This window comes from Pyrgilauda ruficollis, unplaced genomic scaffold (genome assembly GCF_017590135.1).
Source record: "Pyrgilauda ruficollis isolate IOZ18807 unplaced genomic scaffold, ASM1759013v1 scaffold16, whole genome shotgun sequence".
Classification (NCBI taxonomy): Eukaryota; Metazoa; Chordata; class Aves; order Passeriformes; family Passeridae; genus Pyrgilauda; species Pyrgilauda ruficollis.
The window spans coordinates 13,426,400-13,438,877 of NW_024514764.1; the positions used below are offsets into that span (position 1 = coordinate 13,426,400).

Below are 12,478 nucleotides of genomic sequence, written 5' to 3' on the forward strand. Positions count from 1 at the left end.
GACAGACGGATGCTTGCTCTGGCTCTCTCCCCACCAGGGCATGGCAGGCTGGAGATCCTGGTGCAGATCCTGCTGCAGACCCTGCTCACCCCGGCAGCCACCTCAGGCTCTGCTGACAGCCCTGGGGCACAGCGGTGACACTGGATCCCGTGCCAGCACCCCCAGGGGCAGCAGGCACCCAGGCCAGGCTGCTGTGCCCATGTGCCAGGGGGAATCACCTGCCCCAGCCACGTCTGGCACTGAGCCCTGCTGGGGGTTGTCCCACTGCTGTCCCCCATGTCCCAGCACCCCCAGCTCAGCACCCACCCAGCCCCCCCAGCTCAGGCCCAGCTTCACCACTGCTCCCCAAACTGGAAGGCACTGGTCAGCAGGCACATTTAACCTGTCCCCTCTGCCCTCCCCTGGCACGGCCCCATGAGCAGCAGGTCCAGCTCGGCCGCGGTGCCCGGCGGCCCTGGGGAGGCGCAGGGAGCTGCCTGCGGCCGGCGCCTGCCTCCTGCTTCCATTATTTATAAGGCAGGTTGGGTTTCACACTGGCAGCTGGGAGGAATGTTGGGGGAGGAGACTGTGCTCACACTCGCACACTCACACTCACACTCACATCCTCAGCACACCCTGCCCAGTGGGTGACAAATGCTGGAGGGGACAGTGACTGCAGGGATGTGTGGATCCATGGCCTCATCCAGGTGCCACGTGTTTCCCCATCTCCTGAGGAGCTGCAGGTCCTTCTCCCCACAATCCCTTGTCCCCCCAGCAGTGCCCTGTCCCCCGTGGTGCCTGGTCCCCAAGGAGGTGTTCCAGGGGAATTGACCAGCAGCAGCCTGGGAGCAAAGCTGTGGTGCAGCCCTTGGGGACACTCTGCACCCAGAGCAGGCCAGGTGCCACTGGGGATGGCAGGCACTGGGAGGCACTGGGGCCCTGGATGGTCCCTGATGTCCCTTTGGTCCTGGCACAGGCCAGCTGTCATTAACCCCTGTCACCTCCAGGGCTCAGAGGGGACAAATTGTTGTGGCCCCAGGTCCTGGGGTCGTTTTCATGCCATGCAGGCTGAAAACTCCTTCAACAGGAGTCATCCCTGGGCAAGAGGAGACTCCACGTGTGTCTGTGTCATCCCTGGGGAAGGTACCACCAGTCCAGAGGGTACCCACACCTGGGTGCCTGATGTGGGGTGCTGGTCACCCCACTTCTCCCTACAGCCACAGATCACCAGCACGAGCCTCCTGAGCCCCCCTGCTCCACGAGGCCTGTCCCTCCTGAGTGCCAGGAGGGTGGTGGCCACTGTCCCCACTCTCAGGCCAGGCCAGCAGCCGAGAGCCAAGTGACACGGCTCCCGCAGCTCTCTGCTCCCCTGCCACTGCAGCGCCCCGGGGGTGCTGGAGCTCGCACCCAGCGTGTCCCCCCGGCGCTGGGAGCCCGGGCCGAGCCTTCCCGCTGCGGCTGGAGCACCGCGGGTCCGGCAGGAGCAGCGGCGGCCGAGCTGGACCGCAGTGCGCCGGGGGCCGTCGCCGCAGCAACCGCCGTCGCCTAGCGCCGCTGTCTCCCGGTAACCCGTCGCCTAGCAATGGGGGATTTTTCACAGCTCGGGATGAAGAGTTGAAAGTTATTTTTAGCCCGGGTTGCGAATCAATAGGCAGCTCCATTCGCTGCCCCGCAGGATGCACGCGCGGGGGGAGCAGGAGGGTCTGTCCAGCCTGGGGTCACCGCGCTGCCACCCCGGGCTCAGCCCCTCTGTGCTGACCCCACAGCGCTCAGAGCTCTTCCCTGCCGGGCTTCTGATTCCCCCTCAGGTTCCCCCATCCAGGCCACGTGCGGGTGAGGGTGGGTGAGGACATGGTGGCTTTCAGCTTCTGTGGGGACCCTCACAGAGAGATGGGGATGGTCACACTGCTGCAGGGACCATTGGACCCTCTCTCACTCTGGGGACCCTCATCTTATTGTGGGGACTCTCAACCAGCCATGAGGACTCTCCTCCAGCTTCTGGGAGCCTCATCCTTTCATGGGAACCTTCTCCTACTAGTGTGGACCCCCACCTTGCCATGGGACCTCTACCTTGCCATGGTGACCTCCCTCTTGCTGTGGTGACCCCAACTTGCCATGGGATCCCCTCCTTTCCATTTGGACCCCTGCTTTGACATGTGAACCCCATCTTTGCTTCGGGGATCCCCGCCTTGCCCTGCCCTGAGGACCCTCCCCCATGCATCCCCTCCTGACATCCCCTGAGCTTCCCAAGCCTTCCCAGGGCACACTCCCACTTTCAGAGACACCATCCTGGAGTCTGGGTGAGAGGAGACACTGAGAGGGGACAAAGCCAGCTGGGTTCCGTGCAGAGGAGCTCAGGTTGTCCCTGCACGTCCCCAGGGACGGGCTGGGAGCTGAGCTGAGGCTCCTGAGCTATTTTTTAAAGACAAGGTGGGTGTCTCCCACAGCCGCAGCTCCTTCGGGAGCTCCCCACGCAGCCTGGGGGGATGGGAAGCTGCGTGGGGACAGGCTGGGGACCCCAGCTCCTGAGCAGCCCTCCAAGGTCCCAGCTGCCCCAAATGTCCCTTTGCCCTTCCAGGGGGTTTTTTTGGGTACAGCCTAGCCTGGAGCATTCCTGCCCATGCCATCCCCACCCATGGCACAGCCTGGAGGGCGCCCAGAGCCACCCCACAAGGACATTTTGTGGGCAGCGTGGATGTCCCAGGGACCTGCCAGAAACTCCAGGAGTGCTGGGGGGAGATGCTCAGGAAAGAAAAACTTTGGGGTGGTCCATCAGGAAGAGACAGGATCATCCAAATACAAAGGAAACTCCTGCAGGAGTGCCCCGTGCGTGGCAGATGGCTCTGGGACAGAGCAATCCTGCATGAGTCACAGCGGATCCAGAGGGGACGTGGAAATGCTCAGGCTGCAAGAATCTGACTTGTGGGGAAAGGCTGGGAGAGCTGGGGCCATCCAGCCTGGAGGAACCCTTCTGGCGTCCTGGTGATACCTGAGGGATCTTGGAAGGGTGACAGAGAGAGGCTTTCTCCAGGAACTGTAGAGGCAGAAGAGGGGAAGCAGTTTTCAGCTGGAAGAGGGTGCGTTTAGATGGGATAAAAGGAGGAATCGCTCTGTGAGAAGCTGGAGGAGCTGTGGGCGCCCCGCGGGGCTGGAGCAGCCCGGCCCGGTGTGAGGTGTCTCTGTCCAGGGCAGGGGTGGCACCGAGGGCTCTTCGGAGGTGCTGGGGACCAGCTGAGTTCTGCTCCCCTGCGGGACGCGTTTTTCCCCGGCCCCACCCGAGCCCCCCGGGTCCCCTGGCCCGGGGGTGGCGGCTCCCGGCCGCCGTGCCCGCGGTCACCAGAGGGCACTGCGAGCCCGAGCATCCCGGAGCGGCCCCGGGGGTCCGGGGCCCAGCGGACACGCAGCGGGGCCCGGCGGCGGCGGGGAGATCCCGGGGGCGGCCGGCACTCGGAGCCCCCCTCCTCCCCAGTGCCAGGGGGACAACACCCTGCGCCAGCCAGGGACAAGGAGGGGGTGGCCGGGGGACACGGGGGACACAGTCAGGGGACGGCCACCAGACAGAGCGCCGGGCAGGGCTGGCTCCTCGGTGGTGGGTGCCCAGAGGTGCTCAGCCCCACGGGCTCTCCGGAGGTCTGAGGCCATTGCGGGGTGCTGAGGGAGCCGTGCCCGCTCCCGGCTCAGCCCCGGCTGCCGTGGCTGCTCCAAAGGGGCTCCGGGACCCCCCGATGGCCGTGCCCCGGCTGCGGGGATGTCCCGTACCGTGTGGAACGAGGGAAGGCAGGGCTGGTGGCGCAGCTGGTGCCGGGGTTTCTCCAGTAACACCAGTTAAGGTGGGTCGGGGGCTGCGGAGGGTCCAGGGGTGCAGCCTCACCCCGGGGCGCTGGCATTACTGCAGACGCTGCCATGTGCCTGCGGGACGGTGGCGCCGTATGCCACCTCCCTGCATGCCAGGGTGTCCCAAGGGAACATCTCCGCAGGGTGCTGAGCACCCCACTGGGCCGGGGATCAGTCTCGGTGGGGAGAGGTCCTTGCGTGGGGACACCAGTGCCTGGTGTCACCCTGCCTCTGGTGCCACCTCGTCCCTGGCACCTGGCCAAAGCCATTGGTGGGGTCCCTGCCTGGCTTCCCTGCCCAGCTCCGAGCTCCGCTGGTTCCTCACTGTGTCACCGGCTCTGGGACCGTGTCCCCTCCATGCCGGGTCTCTGTGACCTTCGGGGGCACAGCCAGACCCTCGACCCAGCCACCCCCCGGCAAACCCCACACGGCAGCTGGTGGGCTCAGCACGAGGGCCAGCGGGCAGAGAGCCGCCCACCAGGCCCCCAGCCCAGCCCCCCGACACCCCGACATCCCGACCCGCTCCACCTTAACCCACTGCCCCTCCGGCCCCTCATTTTCCACGGATTCCAGCAGCATGACTTCTTTCAGCATCATTTCATGGCCGGAGGGTTGTGAATCCTCCTCTCCCGGCCTGCCTCCCCCTCCTCTTCCCCCCTTCCTCTCTTTCTTCCCACCATCCCAATTTACAATCCCTCATTTCCATTCCGCTCCACCCTCTGGCCGGGGACTTTGTTCCCGGCCTGTATCATCCCATCCCAATTGTTCCGTGTTTATTTCAAACATTTTGGCGGGCTGTCACTGGATGGAAACTTAATTAATGGTGGGGTCTGTAGTGGTGGCACAATAGCGGCTGGAAGGGAGGGGGTGGAAAGAAATGCCCAGGTTTGGAGGGGGAAATTCGGGGTTCGGATGTGCTTGACCCCCGTGTCAGGCCCGGCGCCATGTGCCTGGGCTCCCCTGGTCAGAAAATGTCTCCGTGGGGAGGGGGACGCTGCTGGTGGTGGGGGGAGGTTATAAGGAGGTTGGGGAGGGGGCGTAACTTTTGGGGTACACAGTTCTGGGGGGTGTAAGCCAGGGGGTTGTAGTGTGGGGTGTGCATAGCCTGGGTTGCCTGTAGTCTGCGGTGTGTATGGGTTGGGTTGTGCAAGGGTTGGGGTGTGATAATTTGGGGTGCAGAGACCCGTGGTGTGTGTAACTCAGGGCTGGGGGGTGTGTGACTCTTGGGGTGCACAGTTCTGGGGTGGAGGTGTGTAAACCAGGGGGGCTGTAGTGTGGGGTGTGCACAGATTGGGGTGCACCCAGCCTGGAGTGCCCCACATGTGCGTGGCTTGGGGTGTCCATGACCGTGGGTGTGCATGTCCTGGCGTGCACCTGGCCTGGGGTGTGGGCAGGTCTTGGGGTGCACAGTTCTGGGGGATGCACCCACCAGAGAGCTGCAGGCTGGGGTTTTCATAGCCCCGGCTATGACTGTGCACAGCTGGGGTGTCGATAGCCAGGGCTGCCTGCAGCCTGGGGTGTGCAAATTTGGGGTGTACCTGGCCTGGGGTGTCTATAGCCAGGGGTGTGCACAGTTGGGGTGTGCACAGTTTGGGTTGTGCAGTTTGGGGTGCACAGTTGGGATGTTCACAGTTTGGGGTGTGCACAGTTGGGGTGTGCACAGTTTGGAGTGTGCACAGTTTGGGGTGCAGAGTTGGGGTGTGCACAGCTGGGGTGTGCACAGTTTGGGGTGTGCACGGTTGGGGGGTCCACAGTTTGGGGTGCACAGTTTGGAGTGTGCATAGTTTGGGGTGTGCACAGTTTGGGGCGCACAGTTTGGGGTGTGCACAGTTTGGGGCGCTCAGTTTGGAGTGTGCACAGCTGGGCTGCTCCCAGCCGCTGGGGCGTTCCCAGCCCGGGATGCTGTAGCCGCGGCTGTCACAGACATGGGCCTACAGAATTCAGGGTGCACCCCCGGGCGGCGGATCTGACCCCTGGGGTACCCCCAGCCCTGCTCCGGGTCCTGTCCCCCTCCTCAGCCGTGTCCCAGCCCGGTGTCCCCCCGAGCCGCGGGGTGCGGAGAAGCCCCGGGGGCTCCGGGTATGCCGCTGCGGTGGACGCCGGTGCCCCCGGCGGTGAGGAGGGGGCCTCGGGGGCGGCTCCCGTGCCCGCCCCTCCGCCGCCATTGGCGGAAAGTTCGGGGCGCGACGCGGGGTGGCGGCCGCGCTCCCCCGTCCCCGCGGCCCCGGCCCCGGTGCGGGCAGCGCTGCGGGCAGGGCCGGGCCGGGCCGCCCGGGGCCGCCGCGGGCGCGGCCATGTGGGCGCTGCGGGCGCTGTGCCTGGCCGGGCTGGGGGCGGCCATCGGCGGCGGAGCGGCGGACCAGTGCAGCTGGAGGGGCAGGTAGGCACCGGGAACACCGCACCGGGAACACCGGCACCGGGAGCACCGCACCGGGAGCACCGCACCGGGAACAGCGGCCCCGGGGGCGGCGCGCCGGGCGGGCGGGGGTGGCACACGCTGGTCCCCGGATCAGGCAGGTTCATGGGGGAGGGGGAGTCTGCTTTCCCGCCCCCCCCACTTCCATCCTCAGGGCTGAACCCCTCCCGTATCCGTGGGGAGGGTACGGGTGGGACGCTGGGAACCTGCGTCTGCCTCAGTTTCCTCACCCCTGGGTGCGGCTCTCCCCCGCTTTCAGGGATGCTGGTCCCCCTGCGGGAATCCGCGCCTCTCCGGGACCCCGAGCCCTCCACCCGTGAAACCCATCCCCGTGGCCGGCGGGACCCCCGGCCCCCGGCCGGGCCCTAAGCATCGCCCGAAGGCGCCGGACTCCGAACAAAGAGCTGGGGCCCGCCACAGGGACTGCCCCACGCGGGGGGCCTGGGGGGACACGGGGGCCACGCAGCCACCAGAGTCCTGTGAGGGACAAAGCAGCCCCCCGACTGTCCCCACTCCCCCCAGGCTGGCGTCCAGGCGTGTGTCCCCCCCCCCCGCCCCGTCAGTGCCGCGGGAAAGAAGCGGCTCCAGGCATCGTGTGCGAGAGAGGGATCCCAGCATCCCCTGGGGATCCCCAAAGTGGGAACAGGTGACCCCGAGGTTGTGGCCGTTCTGGGGGTGCTTTGGGAGCCCAGACTGGGTGTGAAGGGGGCTGGGCTGCTGCGCCCCTCCCCCCCCCCCTTCCAAAAGGTGCTGGGGGAACACAAGCACCCCAAAACGTTGTGCTTGAACTCCAAGTCCAAGTCATCGAGGGTTTGGTGCTGTTCCTGCCTGTGGCCATCTCGCACACCTCTGTGGAGGGGCTGCCTGGGAGTGCAGGGTCCTGCTGTGCTGGGGGACAGGGGCTGGGGTGTCCCTGTCACCTGGGGGTCCCGCCTGACAAGGTGCTGTGCCCCACAGCGGGCTGTCACAGGAGGCTGGCAGCGTGGAGCAGCTGTCCCTGCATTGTGCCGAGGGCTCGCTGGAGTGGCTGTACCCCACGGGGGCTCTCCGCCTCCGCCTGGCCCCCCGCCTTCCCCCCACCAGCGCCGCCGTCAAGGGCAGGAGCCCCCCGCACGTCACCGCCTGCATCAAACCCACCGGGACCTTCCGGGGGGCTCAGCTCTACCTGGAGAGGGAGGGGGTGCTGGAGCTGCTGCTGCCAGAGGCCCCCCGGCCCCACGCCCGCTGCTTCAGCTGGCTGCCCCAGGAGAAGGTGGCTCTGTTCCTGCAGGCCACCCCGCAGCCCGACATCAGCCGCCGCATCGCCGCCTTCCGCTACGAGCTGCGGGGGGACTGGCTGGCCCGGCCCGCGCTGCCCACCGCCAGCCTCGGCGCCGAAGGTGAGCGCCTCACCCTGCCTCAGTTTCCCTGCCCCTGCCGGGTGCCCACAGGAGTGAGGAGGGGCTGGATTGAGTGTTGTCCCCCGGGTGGTGACAGGCTGTGCTTGGCCTCGCAGGTGCGTGCCGGCCGTGCAATGACACCGAGATCCTGATGGCCATTTGCACTAGTGACTTTGGTGAGTGCAGCCCCCGGGGCTCGGGGACCGGGGGTGGCCCCGAAAGTGGCACTGGGACAGCTGGCTGGGCTGGGCTAGTCGGGCTGGGCTGGGCTGGCATGGGCTGGGCTGTGCAGAGCACTGCTAGGGATGGGGATGGGGATGGAAATGGAGCTAAATACAGGGACTGGAATGAGAATGGGAATGGAAGTGGGGATGGGGTTGGGGGTGGGAAATGGAAATGGGATGGGGATGGAGATGGGAACAGGAGTGGGAGAGGGAATGAGACAAGAATGGAGACGGGGATAAGGATGGGAATGAGAATGCAGGTGGGGACAGGGACTGGGATGGGGATGAGGATAGGGATGCACATGGGGACAATGATGGAGATTGGGGATGGAGACAAGACTGGGGATGTGGACGGCAGCGGGGATAGGCACAGGGCCGTGCTGACACCCCTCCCTGCCTTCCCCCCGCAGTCATCCGCGGCAGCATCCGGAGCGTCTCCAACGACGCAGAGCTGCAGGAATCCATCATCGGGGTGAGCGCCACCCGCATCCACCGCCAGAAATTCCCGCTCTTCCAGGCGGGCGGGCGGGCGGGGCGGCCGGTGGGCAGCATCCGCACCCCCCTGCGCTGCGGGGTCAAGCCGGGCCCTGGCACCTTCCTGTTCACGGGGTGGCTGCACTTCGGGGAGGCCTGGCTGAGCTGCGCTCCCCGCTACCGGGACTTCCAGCGCATCTACGAGGGGGCCCAGCGCACGCGCCAGAACCCCTGCGAGTTCCCCGTGGACTGAGCGGCTCCGGGAGCGCAGCCCGGCCCCGCCGGGGGACCACGGTCCTGCCACCACCGAGAGCATCCCCAGGGGACACGGGAACGTGCCCAGAGGGAGCGTGGCACACAGGCCTCGCCACGTAGCCGGGCTGTGGCAGCACTCGCCGGCGGGCTGGGGGTTCTGGGAAAATCCCGCTGGAAGGGAAGGGATTTTCCCAGGGCGTGCTTGTCCAGGGTGCCCAGGGAGCTGCCTGGGTGAGGGGTGCAGCGGTGTGGGGTCGGGGCTCCCAGGGGACCGGGGTGCTGCATGCTCAGGGGATGCTGTGGGCACAGTGGGTCTGGCACCAGGGGGGCAGCTGGACCCCCGGACCCCAGCAGGGCTCGGGGGTGGGTGGCCATGGTGGCCGGTCCAGGGACACAGTAGGCACAGAAGGGAGTGGAAGGGCCAGGAGATGGATCTGTAAGGTTGGGGGTGGAAGGGGGAGCAGGCAGCGGTGAGCCTGGCCCTGGCATGGGCAGGAGCTGCGGGGCGGATGCCGAGGAAGAGGAGAGAAGCTGAAGGGAGCGAGGGGAGCGGTGAGGTGGGAGGAAGGCTGGCATGAGGAGAAGAGGTGTCCTTGGCACGGTCAGGGCAGGACCAAAGCGCCGAGCAGGGAGGTGCCATGGGAGCAGGCAGGGGTGACCGTGCCACCCGTCCCCGCCAGCCCTCGGGTGAGCGGGGCAGGCCGTGCCAGCCGCGGGGAATTTTTGACCATGGGGGTGGGGGGCATCGCATGTGCACTAAAGTTATAATGATACCAAATTTGTGACTTCTTTTTTATAAACTAAGCTGTATTTGTAGCGTGTGCCTCCTGTTTTTAGCAAGGCGAGCAGGACGGTCACCAACAGGCACTGCGGTGTGTGCCACCTGCTCCCCTCTGTGCCAGCTCCAGCTGTGACCCTGCCTCCCACGGGGCTGGAAACAGCCCTGATACTTGGACATCTCTCTCTATGGAGAGATTTATTGCTGTTTGCACATTCTGCACCCCAGTGATCCCCAGCATGGGTCACTTTGTGGTCCCTTTCCCTGGGTATCCCTGGGTGTGGGGACCAGGGGCGGGTGGCCCCGTGCTGGGTGGGTGACCCTGCTGGTGGAGCCGCTGTCAGGACTGATTCTCGTCAGAGCCACCGGCCACAAGGCCTCATTGTGCCCGATTGTGCCGCGCCAGCATCCCAGCCCTGCCCGCTCCCGCCCCGCCGCTGGCCCCTCCGGCCCCAGCACCGGCTCTGCTCCCCTGGGAATGCTGAGGGGGACGGGACAGGGACAGGGATGGGACGTGGGAATCCTGCATGGGGACGGGGAACAGAACCCTTGGTCAGGGAAGGGACACGGAGTCCCCAGGCAGGGATGGGACATGGGGCACGAGGTTGGAAATGGGGGACTGGACCCCCCCTAGGCATGGGACATGGGAATGGGGCTCAGCACCCCCAGCCAGGGACCTTTCCTCCCCACCAGTGATGCCACAGGGCTCAGCACAGGAAATCTCAGTGCCTGAGCCCCCCCAAACCCCTCGAGCCCCCCAAACTACTCAAGCAAAGCTCCTGCCACATGTCTGCTTGTACTTAACACCTTTCCAATTTTGTTTCAATGACACTTTTTCAAATATCGCCAGCCAGGATGAACTGCTGCTGAGTATTCGGTGCCTCTGCTGACCACAATGTGCTTTTCCTTGCCAAAAAAAGTTTCCAAAGAATGCTGTGGGATTTGGAGCATAATTAAATATAAATATCTATATGTGTGTGTGTATAGAATGATCTGGCTGTGATAAGATCCTGGTGGGTTTGATATACAACACATGTTTTCCCTTGAGGAGAGTTTGCTGCTTACTTTATGCTTTACTGCCAATTTTATACTTGGATATTTTGATTTTATCCTTTTTACTGCCCCATTTTGGGGCCAGCCTGGGCTATGAGGGCTGGCTCTGGCCCTGGGGAGGCTGAAGCTCCACGCTGGGCACTGGAGGATGCCAGCATCCCCCTGGATTTTGGCAGCAAGCAGGAGCCAAGCGAGGCAGGGGGAAGGGGGAAGGAGTGGGAAACCCAGCGGAGGAGGAAAAATGAAGCTGGAAAAGCAATAAATGAGGTGCAGAGGGAATTGTGCTGCCCACGGCATCCTCTGTATGCGCGGGGGTAAATCACGGCTGCTCCGACCCCGCCGCAATCCAGCACATTCCTCCCGGCTAAATGTCGGCGTTTAACGCGCGGGGCATCCGGCACTTTTCTGCCCAGCAGCAAAACCTCTTGTTTTTCTTCCCATCTGTTTATTTGGCCAAAGCAGCTCGGTGTGCTGCTGCGGAAAGGGCTGTTACTCCGCTCGTTTTCTGGCACAGGGGTTTTTGGGCTGTTTTTGGTGCCCTCTGCCCCCTGTCAGGTTGGGTCGCCCGCCCTCGTTTCCCCCGGCTGTCGCTGCCACAGCGCTGGGCCCCGGCCAGGGCACTAACAATTCCCGTGGGATCATCCCACGGGATAACCAGGCAGCCCATGCCTCAGTTTCCCCTCTGTGAGACGGGGCTAACAGCCCTTCCCTGTGGCCCAAGGGAACCAGATGGAATCCCACAGCTCTGGGATCTCTGTCGTTCCAGGACTGGCCATCCCAGCATTTCCCCGAAAGCAGAGTCCTGCCCCAGCCGAGCCAAATTCCTGCCCGGCCTCTTGGCACACAGCAAGGCCACGAAGGGTGAAAACACAATAAGACAAACTCCATCCCGGGGAATATTTCCTCCACAGGACGGAAAATGTGGTGGGAGGCAGCAGGGTGAGGGGAGCGGGATGGGGACACCGAGTGGAGCTGGGGGGGTCAGGAGGGGCTCGGAGTGGGGTGACCACGGTGAGGGGTTGTGGCAGCACCCGGGAAGGACAGGGCAGGGTGGCCCTGCCTGTGGGTGCCATGGTGCCCACCACGGGGATGATCCAGCCAGACCTGCTCCAAAAGCCCCCCCAGTCATCAGCCTGCCCCACACGGGGTGGGCTTTGGGGAAGCCCTGGAGAGCAGTGCCCCAAAGCAGCCCCCTCGGTGCAGATGTGCCCAGGGACGTGCCTGGGGCTCCTCATTCCGTGGGATCAGCCCCACTCTGGAGCCAGGCATCCACGCAGCCGAGATCGGGAACCTTCTGGGGACTGTGGAGCCCTTCAGTCACGCTGCGGGTGGGCGTCCGCATCGGGATGGCAGAACACGGAGCGGTGGCACTGCCGGGTGTCCCCGGTCCCTGTCCCCATCCCTGTCACACAAAGGGAGTCGCCGTTTCCCGCCATTTCCCCCCTCCAGCCCTTCTCCCCCCTCTCCTGCTCCCTTCGCCCTCCTCCTTCCCGGCTGTCGGATAAAAGCCCGAACGTGTGAATCGCGGGGCACAAAGGGGAGGCACAAAGGCGGCCGGGCCTGCTCAGCCCTCCCTGTGGCCCCCAGCACCGAGTGGGGACCCCCAGGGACCCCCGGGCAGCCTGCCCACCCTGCCGGCAGCACCCCAGAGCTCAGGGGCTGCCGTGGGGCACAGGGGTGGCCCTGAGATCAGGGGATCCCCAGTGGGGTCAGGGTGATGTCCCTGGGGTTCAGCGAGTCCCTATAGGGCCAGGATAAGGTCCTGGGGTTTGAGGATGCCCCATAGGGTTGGATGATGCCCCTGGGATCAGGGGGAACCCCATAAACTCAGGATAAAAACCCTAGGGCTCAGGGGTACCCCTTAGGCTCCAGATGCCTCTGAAGTTTAAACTCAGGATGAAGCCCCTGGGGTCCAGGATGAGCACCTTGGGACCGGAGGAAGCTCTACCCCACAGTCCTCGGCAAGAGGAGAAGCGAAAACCCGATAACTCTGAGGACACCCCCACAACGCTGCCACCCCCTGGGGAGCTGTACCCTCAATCCTGGCATCAGGTCTGCTTCCAGCCCCATCCTCTGACCCGGACAA

At 65.0% G+C, this 12,478-nt stretch overlaps 1 protein-coding gene across 1 annotated transcript; it reads left to right on the forward strand.

Moving 5' to 3' along the window:
- The first annotated feature begins 6,068 nt into the window (after positions 1–6,068).
- On the forward strand, positions 6,069–8,828 carry METRN (meteorin, glial cell differentiation regulator). Its single transcript, XM_041462172.1, has 4 exons — positions 6,069–6,193; positions 7,187–7,608; positions 7,725–7,784; positions 8,243–8,828. Exons 1-4 carry the CDS (start codon positions 6,108–6,110, stop codon positions 8,557–8,559), a joined length of 885 nt encoding a protein of 294 aa, XP_041318106.1. The 5' UTR covers positions 6,069–6,107; the 3' UTR covers positions 8,560–8,828.
- Positions 8,829–12,478: the final 3,650 nt, after the last annotated feature.

Coding starts and splice junctions, on each gene's coding strand:
- METRN (XM_041462172.1), top strand. CDS start 6,108: ATGTGGGCGCTGCGGGCGCTGTGCCTGGCCGGGCTGGGGGCGGCCATC. Junction 6,194..7,186: donor CAGTGCAGCTGGAGGGGCAG/GTAGGCACCGGG, acceptor TGTGCCCCACAG/CGGGCTGTCACAGGAGGCTG. Junction 7,609..7,724: donor CGCCAGCCTCGGCGCCGAAG/GTGAGCGCCTCA, acceptor TTGGCCTCGCAG/GTGCGTGCCGGCCGTGCAAT.